The sequence below is a fragment of the Limulus polyphemus genome, unplaced genomic scaffold (genome assembly GCF_000517525.1).
Source record: "Limulus polyphemus unplaced genomic scaffold, Limulus_polyphemus-2.1.2 Scaffold1197, whole genome shotgun sequence".
NCBI classification, from domain to species: domain Eukaryota; kingdom Metazoa; phylum Arthropoda; class Merostomata; order Xiphosura; family Limulidae; genus Limulus; species Limulus polyphemus.
In genome coordinates this window covers 313-11,784 of record NW_013666807.1, presented here as the reverse complement: position 1 = coordinate 11,784, position 11,472 = coordinate 313, and the positions used below count along the sequence as shown (strand labels likewise).

General features: G+C 30.8%; 1 protein-coding gene across 1 annotated transcript in view; it reads right to left on the bottom strand.

Annotated features, from left to right (window-relative positions):
- LOC106462551 (DNA repair and recombination protein RAD54B-like) overlaps positions 1-11,256 on the bottom strand; it is a gene marked incomplete at its 5' end in the record, with an annotated part of 35,115 nt that extends 23,859 nt beyond the window's left edge. The window contains 6 exons of the mRNA XM_013922487.2: positions 1,563-1,705; positions 3,816-3,900; positions 5,445-5,532; positions 7,372-7,426; positions 9,433-9,454; positions 10,891-11,256. Of these exons, the coding sequence (XP_013777941.1) occupies positions 1,563-1,705; positions 3,816-3,900; positions 5,445-5,532; positions 7,372-7,426; positions 9,433-9,454; positions 10,891-11,256 (759 nt within the window). The remainder of the gene's footprint in view (positions 1-1,562; positions 1,706-3,815; positions 3,901-5,444; positions 5,533-7,371; positions 7,427-9,432; positions 9,455-10,890) is intronic.
- Positions 11,257-11,472: the final 216 nt, after the last annotated feature.

Genomic DNA, 11,472 nt, shown 5'->3' with positions numbered 1-11,472 from the left:
AACCTCATGTTAGCATGTAACCTCATGTTAGCATGTAACCTCATGTTAATACACATTTAATCTACAGACGGAACATAACAAATAATTACTAGATGTAGTTCTGCAGGGTCCCCAAAAGTGTTCTGTTTCAAGAGTAAATAAAATCAAAATTAAAAGTAACAAATATTTTTATTTCTTGCTTTTGAAGTTCATATTTCGTTCTCTGCTGTAGCCTACAGAGTGCATAGATCTTCTTGTACAGTGGTTAAAACAGGTGACCCCTCGAGGTGGACTTCAGACCCCTTTTGGGAAAGTTATTAACAATTTACAGGCTTTACGTATGTTATATAAAAGTTTTTAACACACACACATGTTTCTATACATTTCAAAGTATAAATTTACTAAAAAATTACACATGAAAATTTACAAAAAAAACATCAAATACACAAATAATTTTACAACTTTGTTTTTGAATAAATACTTATATATATTCCAATTTTTTTGTTTAAATTAGTACTGCCAATCATAAGAGCAGCCGTAAACAATTGGCTCCTGTTTCTGAGCAAAATTGAACATTTTTTTCCAAAATCTAAGGTCAACTCTTGTTTCATGTAACTCTCTTTATGTAACCCTGCGAGCCTCCCAAAATACCCAAGCAATCACTAGGGGGCTCAGTACATATATTTGATCAATCACTAGGGGGCTCAGTACATATATTTGATCAATCACTAGGGGCTCAGTACATATATTTGATAAAATCTACATGTAGACACTTATTTTAATAGATGTCTTAAATATTCATGTCAATATCTACACAAGTTTGCGGGTCAAGGCTTGAAGAGCTCCCCCCCAAACCATTTATATATGGAAAGAGTTAAAACATCAAGTATCTAAAAAAACACACATATATATACATAAGGTAGGTACAATAGGGAACTATTAAATAGGTAAATAGAAAGATAAGCTTCAAAATAATAATGTAAAGTACTTGTTGAAACTGTGAAGTTACTCTTTTCAATTAATGTAAAGTACTTGTTGAAACTGTGAAGTTACGCTTTTCAAGTAATGTAAAGTACTTGTTGAAACTGTGAAGTTACGCTTTTCAATTAATGTAAAGTACTTGTTGAAACTGTGAAGTTACGCTTTTCAATTAATGTAAAGTACTTGTTGAAACTGTGAAGTTACTCTTTTCAATTAATGTAAAGTACTTGTTGAAACTGTGAAGTTACTCTTTTCAATTAATGTAAAGTACTTGTTGAAACTGTGAAGTTATGATTTTCAATAGTTTTTGTCACACTGTTATATCCAAACATACATCGCGTAAAGAGAAAAAGCAAAAATTGACAAAACTTTAAAAAAATGTTTACTATCAACTCTTGTTGAGATAAATTATAGTAAGACAACGTGCAGAGAGCATGATTTTGATAAAGTGTCCAAGTAAATTAATTATTGAAGAGATGCACAATGTAGAAAAAAAAAAACTCCCACTTAAAAGTTTTTGAAACATCTGAACCCATATAACAAGATTTATAATGTAATGCTTAAAACAACAACAACAATCGTCTGCTATAATAATATATCACCTGGTGAGTTGAGGATGGTCGAGGCATAACAAGAGCATTGGTACCATCAGTCGGATGCCGTGGATTAAGTTTAGAAGAGCTGATTAGTGGAATCAATGTTTGAGTTCCTGGTTTAGATGGTCTGACAAAGGGTTTTTTGATAGCTGCATGGAACGGCAATGATCATGTACATAGTCTTACTTAGTAACATAACTGCTTACAAAAATAACATTTTATTAAACTAATCAAAAATATTTCAGCTTTATCACGGAAGCAAATTTGGATGAGAAACAGTAAGATTCTAGCAACACTGAAACATTGTTTAAGTAGATATTTCAATAGTCAATCTATTAAGTAACATAACTGCTTACAAAAATAACATTTTATTAAACTAATCAAAAAGATTTCAGCTTTATCATGGAAGCAAATTTGGATGAGAGACAGTAAGATTCTAGCAACACTGAAACATTGTTTAGGTAGATATTTCAATAGTCAATCTATTAAGTAACACCTGGTTCAACTACATAAAATTGGGTCCCTTGGAAGCATGTGGAAGGATTTGTGATATACTCTTTGATACTAAATGCTGCATATCCTTGTATTCTGTATTAGTGATTGAAAAATAAATATTGATGCAGTGTCGAAGTTAATATTTTCTAATACTGAAAATGTATTTCTGATAAGTACTTACCTCTTCTAACCATAGCTATCTCAATATTCATTTGCCCTCTAGGCATTGGTAAACTTTTTAAAAAGCGCACCAGTCTTTTATACCCCTATATTTTTTACATCATTGCAGCAACATGTGCTTATCATGTGACTACCCTCCACCAATCCCATTGCACCCTCTACCTGCACTAGTATAGAGGGTGCAATGGGATTGGTGGAGCGTGGTCACATGATCAGCACATGTTGCTGGAATGACGCAAACAATATAGGGGTATGAAAAACTGGTGCGCTTTTTAAAAAGTTTACCAATGATTCCATTACGGAAGTAACATAATCCATAAATATTTAATTATATAACTTCTCTATACATTATCTTATTAAAGTATTGACATTAGCAGTGTGGGAAAAACTACTGTTAGACTCAAAGAAAGGAACGTACAGTTTATTATATCTTAGCTGATAAAACTGAATAATCTCTGGCCTGGCTGGCACTGAAGGACGAGTTGAGTTCACTGTCTTATTAAATGAAATATACTAATAGCACCTAAATAAAAAATAGTATTTGTCTGTACTTGTATAACTTACATGTTGTGTTTCTTTATTTTTTTAAATTCTCATTTAAAATACATTCTGTTTTAAAGATTTCTCTATTGAATATTTTTATTTAGATAAGTAAAACTGTCTAATGACTATCAAGTAAAATCTAGAAAGAAACTGGAGAGATGCATGAATCTTGTTGTTAAACATCAGTGAACACACCTTAATAACGGATAACAGGTAGAATACAAAATAATTATAGTCAACTATTGGTCTTAAAAGAAGTCTCTGTGGTGGCTGAAAACCTGGTCCTTTCCATTTCCACCTAATCTGGTTATCTCAAATTCCCTGACTAAGTTCTGCAACCGTTCCTCAACCGAAGAATTCTATTGAGGTTTGAGGAACTCCCAAGGTGTTAAACACTGTAATACTCAATATTAATATCATAGTAATTAAAAAACATGTTAGCAACGATGAGCAGTTGCTACAGTTGTGCAACCTAGTATAATTTGGAAAAACATGCACACCTTAGGGCCTGTTACACAGATATTCAAAATATTTTACCCAGTTGCATACATTTCATTGTACGTATTGCTCAGTTACACAACTGACCTTGTAATCACCCTGTATATGAAGTTCATAAGTGACCCTTTTATAACTTGTCAAATGAATACTTAATAAGTCAACTATAAATACTATTAAAAAGTAGAGTCAAAGCATACAGACAAAACAAAAACATGTTGTTGAAAACAGGGTCAGCAATTTCTTTTTATATGTTTATCAACATATTTAATTACTTAAGACTAAAATGTGTCCTTATCAAAAGTAATACTATGATCTCATTTTCTTAAAATAAGACCCAAAACTCGAGCACTTTCGAATAGTTGACTATTCTTGTTCTCCTGAAGAAGAACAGTCAACTATTTGAAAGGCGCTCGAGTTTTGGGTCTTATTTTAAGTCTATTACATTTTATATGTGATCCTTTGTGCTAACTCTTTTATCAAAAATGATCTCATTTTCTGTAGTCAAGAAACTAAAAAGGAACAGCATGATCATGATATACATACTTGGCAACTCTACAGGTGTTGATGAACTGAGAATCTGAAAACATTTTCCATTAATGTAGTCTTCTTCTGGTAATGGATTCTGAATCTAAGGGAAAAGCGAGGAATCCAAACTTTTATTTTGAACCATCATTAAGCTTTACCCGATAAAATTTACTAAATAGTTGAAAAAAACTGATTCAAAGTAGACACAAAGCTAAAATTGTTAGAATTAATAATGAATTCATACAGACCAATCAACTTTTAAAACAGAGTTTTTAATAAAATTCAAGTCATTCAAAAAACATCAATACTGTAATTAATATAACTAGTTAGTACTGGGGTCTCCTATGTAACATAATCAGTTATATGGCCTACTTTTCAGTCAGTTCTTCACACTGAGTGTTGTATCAAACAAAACCATAAAGTTACTTAATATCATGTAACTGGTGCACCCAGTTGGTAGTGAATGGTGTAACAACAAGTCAGTAATGTGCAGATTAGAGGAGGATAGAAGATATATACTGAACTACACTGATGACAACCCAGACATACTATAGTTCATGTACAAAATTATACTGATGACAACCCTGACATACTATAGTTCATGTACTAAATTATACTGATGACAACTCAGACATACTATAGTTCATGTACTAAATTATACTGATGACAACCCAGACATACTACAGTTCATGTACTAAATTATACTGATGACAACCCAGACATACTATAGTTCATGTACTAAACTACAATGATCATAACCCAGACATACTACGCTTCACGTACTAAATTATACTGATGACAACCCAGACATACTATAGTTCATGTACTAAATTACACTGATGACAACTCAGACATACTATAGTTCATGTACTAAATTATACTGATGACAACCCAGACATACTATAGTTCATGTACTAAATTATACCGATGACAACCCAGACATACTATAGTTCATGTACTAAATTATACCAATGACAACTCAGACATACTATAGATCACGTACTAAATTATACCAATGACAACCCAGACATACTATAGTTCATGTACTAAATTATACCAATGACAACTCAGACATACTATAGATCACGTACTAAATTATACCAATGACAACCCAGACATACTACAATTCATGTATTAAATTATACCAATGACAACCCAGACATACTACAGTTCATGTACCATATTCTCCAATGTTTTTGTTCAAGCAGATATTTTATGACTAGGTTTTTGTCCAAAGCAAGCACACTTACTATAAGAAAGAACATTCCAGCAGTTTTAAATAGTCTTTCTCACACTAACTCTTTACCATTGATATCTAAAACAACGAAACTTGAACAGTTAACATACTACACTGAATCGTTCAATATGACATACAAGTTCATAGAGTTGTGAGCTGAACAGAAACTCACTATGACAATCAATAAATAACTATGTACAATACATAACTTGGAGCCTTTCAAAGTTTCTTTCAATATAGTTAACCTGTTTATTTCATGTAATTCTTAATCCTAAAAAACAGGAGTACTTACAGAATAAAAAAAATCAGTTTATACTATTCACAAAAAAACAATGTATAGCATTTTCCTTCAGAAACATCCACACACTAACTCAATTTTATAGGTGTAAATAAACAAAACAATTCCATACTTCACATTCCTTTCCTCCAACTACCAGTGTTTGACCATCTTCCAAACTTTCTAATTCCTTAACTTTGTAACCAGTTCCTCGTCCAATCCTTTGCAAACGAGAAAAACAATTAAATAACACAATCCTCAAGAGTCCAATTAAAAGTAGAGATAGAAAGACAAGTTAAAAGCTGAAACAGAAAACAACAACATCCCATGTAATGCCAACATTTTGTCAATAACAGTAACTGGAAGTAATACAACACTGAATGAATCTTGATTAACGTAGTATCTTTATCATTTTTATAAAAGCATTTCCTTACTGCCTGATTAAGATAATGACAGGAAGGTGACATTCTTACAATATATATTATCACTACCCTTTCTATTCGTCATATAATCATATAAATGGTAGTATATAATCAGCTGAATCATATATATAACAAATTGAATTATTGTGGCTTTCTTATAATGCATATTTTCTCCACCATTACTCTTTGTTATAAATTATATAAATGGTTTTTGTGTTTATCTATAATAGTTCTGTATATCTGACACAAGGAATATTTGTTTTAAAAATGAGGCTTTACCGTATGGCTCATATAAAGACTTATGAAAATATCTAGAGATCATTCTTCTGAATATCATATAATTTATGTGATTTATGATACAAATATTAATATATTTTAAGTGTCGACTTAGTACAATTTCAGGGACCCTGCGTTTAATTTATAAATTGTAGAAGAGAGTAGGTTAAAGGAAAGATTAGAATAAATAAAGCCAAACAAGACCATGACATTTTCATTATGTTATGCAGTTTGTATATCTGTGGGTTCTTTCTTTGTAGCTTTATTAAAACCCTGATTGTGGACTCCAATGTGTGATTTGTTTACTTCAGAATGTTTACAGTTTGATGTAGCTTCAATCATCAATAATCAAGATCAAAACTTTTGTTTCTTTGTCATTCTGAGAGTTATGAGATCTTCCTTTTAACCGTGTAAGTCAATAACTTCTCTCTAAAGACACTTGTTTTAGGAAGAAATACAAAACAAATCAAGAAAAATTTAAGTCTATACAGTTTTCATACAGAAAGACTTTTTACAAACGAAAAATACTTATATAAAAATTTGTTGGTAAAAAGAAACAAACCATTGAACATAAAACTTAGTGCCCATAAAATCTCTTGTTGCGTAAACATTATTTTTGACATATACACAAGCACTGATTTTGAAATATACTACACAGTTAGAAAATGTTAACTCTAAAACTAACTAAGATCTTAAAAGATTGAAATAAAATAAATCAATAATATACATAAAGGATGAAAACTTGTTATTTCAACTTTTTTTAAGTGATATGTAATTCATTAACACTTGTCATTTCTAACAAGTGTTAATTTTCAGTTGATTGTGAAATGGGTGGCAACTACCTGTTAGAGAAACACCTGTAGAAATATGTTGGTGACCGTACAATATACTCATGCAGCTCGAGCGTAGAGTACGAAGTTTCAAATGTCATCCACCTTTCGTCTTCAGGTCCACTTTTATGGGAGGTTTGATTCTCTATCTGTCTTTTAATACTGACTTCATTATAATGCATATCGTTAACTTTTATGAATAAGTCATGAAGACAAATTGCATAGCTGTCAGTTAATTTTATCTTTAAACAAATGGTCTTGGCATTTCCCATACTTATCCATGAGATGACGTCAGCAAAAGCTACTGGTAAATCTCTTGGGTTCAGATCAATTTCCGTAATAATCATAAAGTTGATAATCCAACCATACGGTAATTTATCATCGACTGAATGATTATTTTTAGAGTAACTATAATACTGGTTTGTGATGTAAAATGCTGTAAAAAAAAACCGTTAGTAGTTCATTTATTTCATGTTCTTACAATCAGTATCAAATTCTGGTAGACACGGTTATCTAAATAAACGTTACTTACTCTTTTCCTTCAAGGTTTTTCAGCACAGCGGTTCTTCTTCTCACGATTAAGATTGCTGTTCAAATAGATTAGAGGTGTGTAATAAGTACTACACTGAAATCAATCCAGTTTCACACTTAAAATATTAGAATAATGAAACAATACTTCCACTTCATGAACAAAACATGAGCCAACAGTGCGATCGTTAGTTCTCCACAAATCTTAGTAACCTAGTATTTGGAATAAATATTCCTCTTATGTTATAAACAAACAATATAGCATATATAAGTATGAGGAAAATGATATATATATATTTTCTAAGACAGTTGTAAATTTTTTTATAGTTTTCATTTTTTACAGCCTCCTGCAAACAGTACAGCAACTCTTAACGTAGCAGTTATCAGACAGGCATGTTTTTTTAATTGGCTAATAAAATTATTTTTCACTTTTTATATGTAATTTCATGTATCAACTACTGTTAACATGTTACCAGATCATGCACATAACTATCTGAAGCCAAAGCAAATAGTTTTTTAAAAAACATCATGAAGAATAAGTACACTTTTATAGATGGCACAGAAAGTTGCCGATTAACTCACAGTGTGAGAATGCTACTTGTGTCACTTAAAGACACACTCTTTATGATCAGTGAGCAAAAAGTATTCAAGATGTCAAAAAGAGTATTATTGATCTAAGAGAAAAGTATCAGCATTATTGTGTAATATTATAAGGCACCAAAAAAGACTGTGAGGCTTCAATATTCATTCCCTAACACAGACAAACATTAGTTATCTTATGATCACTTCTGATAGAAAAAACCAAAACCTTTTAATGTCTTTTAATGGTAAAAATAATAACTTCAACAACAAAGTAAAAAAAAATAAATCAAAAATCAATTTAAAACCTTCAGCAAATCTTATCATCACCTCTTGCATGGTCAAAATAGTACACGTCTTTGATGTCACCAGTCAATATGAATAGTAAACAATTATTTGACTGGTGACATCGGTGACATCAAAACACGTTTACTATTCATGTTGACTGGTGACATCAAAAACATTTACTATTCATGTTGACTGGTGACATCAAAAACATTCACTATTCATGTTGACTGGTGACATCAAAAACATTCACTATTCATGAGTCAACATGAATAGTAAACTTTTTTGATGTCACTAGTCAACATGACGATTTCTAGGGTGCAGATCATAAACGAAACTTGCTCAATTGTGCTCAGAAACACATTCTCACTTGAGTTTAAGCAAGTTGTCTGTTAAGTGTTGTTTTCACAGAGATTGAGCATTAGCTGGTCAGTAACTTATGTGCCCAGTATAAAACAATATTACACAAATCTCTGGAAAAAATCTAACTTAATGGCTGATTAAATGTTTACCAAGTATGATTGACATGATCCATGATTTTGCTAAAATTACAGAAATATTTGTTAGCGTAACACTTAACATAGTTTTAATACTGAAAGGAACTTATGTAACTATAAAAATACTCAAACGAACAACAACGTTTGGTACACAATTAAAATCTTTATTCTAAAACCGACCAACAGTCTTAAAAGGCACTCTACGTGTTTCAACGTTGATTCACGTCATCCTCACACTTAAACTACTGATACATTGGTCACACTAGAAGAAATTTAAAATAAATGAACATTAGAGAAATATTAAAAACAATAGTGAAAACTCTGAACATGCAAATGTCATCCAGTGGGAAAAAAAATGTATATTTTAGTTCAACTGAATAATATGACAGCTAGAAATATTAGAGAAACTATAGAAATAATGAAAAACAGTAAAAGTTATTATATTTTAAATAAGGATTAAGGGTTGGAAAATCAGAAACTATGTAGATGGCGTAAACTAAGTAGTCACATGACCATGGCTTCTTGTATTTATAATGGTTACATTTGTTTTACACACTCCTAAGGACGATATGAATTGACAATGAAACATGTAGAGTGCCTTTTAAGCCTGTTTATCAGTTTTAGAATAAAACCGAACAATGCTGAATGTTTTAATTATCCACTTTCTACATTGTAACCTTAAAATTTGTAAAAAATACGCTCACCATCTCCTTCCCACTTCTTGTGCTAGAAGAAAACAAAAAGTAAGAAATGAACAAAAAAATTATATATTTTTTCCTTGTCTTTATTACTGACATATATAAAAAGTACAAAATAAGGTTCAAAAAATTTCATGGTTCTTATTATAAGTTTAAATTTTGTTGGATATGTTAAAGGCATTTAAAAAAATTATCTTTTTAAGTTATAAAATGTTATAAACTCATATAATTACTAAAATACCCCTTACATGCAATTCCATTTAAGATAAACATATATATTTATAACATACAAGACCAATTTGTGTGATTTTGACATTTCTTAAATAGCTTAACTCTGGGGCAGCATGAATTTAATACAGAGCATCTCAAAAAAGCTGGATATAAAGCAATTAAAAAACAAAGTGGTCAAAACATGAATTCTTTTATCAAATAATAAACAAAAGTACTTTACCTATTCATCTATTTTAGATACCTACTTTTGTCACATTTGAAAAATAAAGCAATTCTAAGATGGGTAATGACCTATTCCAGGATTATCTAGTGAATGTATTTCTAACAAATCAAAACCTCAAGTTGTATATATATATAGTATTTTTACCATTTGTAATTAAAACTATTCAATTATTCAATACATTAATTAAAAAAAACTCATTACTGAAGGTAAAGATATACAGTCATCTCAAAAAATATCCGTAACTCAATACTATATATATAATTTACTGTTTTGTTTACAGGTCTGTTTCTTAATTAAAAGAAGGCTTCATTGTTATGGTTCTTTAAAAACTAGGGGGGCACTCAGTAGAGCTCACACCTCCACCATTGAGCATGTTTGGCTCTCAAAAAATACGAAAATGTGTCTGTATGTCTGTCTTCATCTATGGACACATACCATTTTTTGCAGAACAATGAGGGATACTATTTTACATATGTCCACCAAGTTTCATCAAAATCCAATCATTTTTGACTGAGTTATAGAGCAAAAATAGTGAGAAAAATATGGATTTTTGTGACCTTGATCCTCCAAAAACTAATAACTTCTCAGTTGAGTCATAGTCCAAGTTTTGTCCAAATCTATTCAGCCGTTTTGGGGAAAATTTGCCGACAACCACGACAGGGGTAAAAACATAAATTCATCTGATTCAGATTATTATAGATATATATATATAACAAATCTACGGTTTTATAATACAAAATACTGCTACTTTTTTACCACGTGCTGATAAAATTCACGAGTTTATTGGTTTCTAAACTGCAATAAAATTACACTTTCATACCAGATATATATATATACTATTTCTTACTTGTGGCACAAGGAATTATTTAGATGTTTGTTTTACTATAATAACAAAAATGACTTATAAACTTTAATACAGTTAAAATATTTCTTTTACTAAGTATTGACTATATCCAGAGGCTGTTAAAATATCTTAATTATACATTATAGTTATGATGTTTTATGCTTACCTTTTTCTTGGAGAGTTTGCACCACATAACACTGTAGTAACTTGACTCATTTGTTCCTTGATTTTCTGTCGGAAGGTCAGATTTATCAAGTTTTGACACAGATGTTCCACCTTCAGGTCTTACTTGACCTCGTTCATCTTTGTTAGATGATGAATTTAACGTATCCAATGCCTCGGTTAAATTAGAACGAACGGAAAGACTTTCAGTCACTTTTGAAGGCTGTAAGCTCTGTGAAAAACAGTTGTTTTGAGACCTTGATTCACCGGTTATAACCGTGTCTGTAGCTGTTGGCTTTTTAAGTAACTTGAGTACATCAGCTGTGCTTCTAAGTTCTTCCTTTCCATGATCACTCTTTGGGACAATATTCTGTCGATTAAAACAAAGTATGTTAAGTACAAGAAATTCTATAATGCATATTGTACTCAAGTACTCTGATACGATTCCGATTAATTTCTTTGTTGTTAAAATGGACAAGACAACAAATTGTAATCTTATGAATAGAAATTAAATTTTGATAATTTTGACTATATTCTTCCAGTACTATGTGGTGTAACTGTATTGTCACTGAAGTGGACATTACCC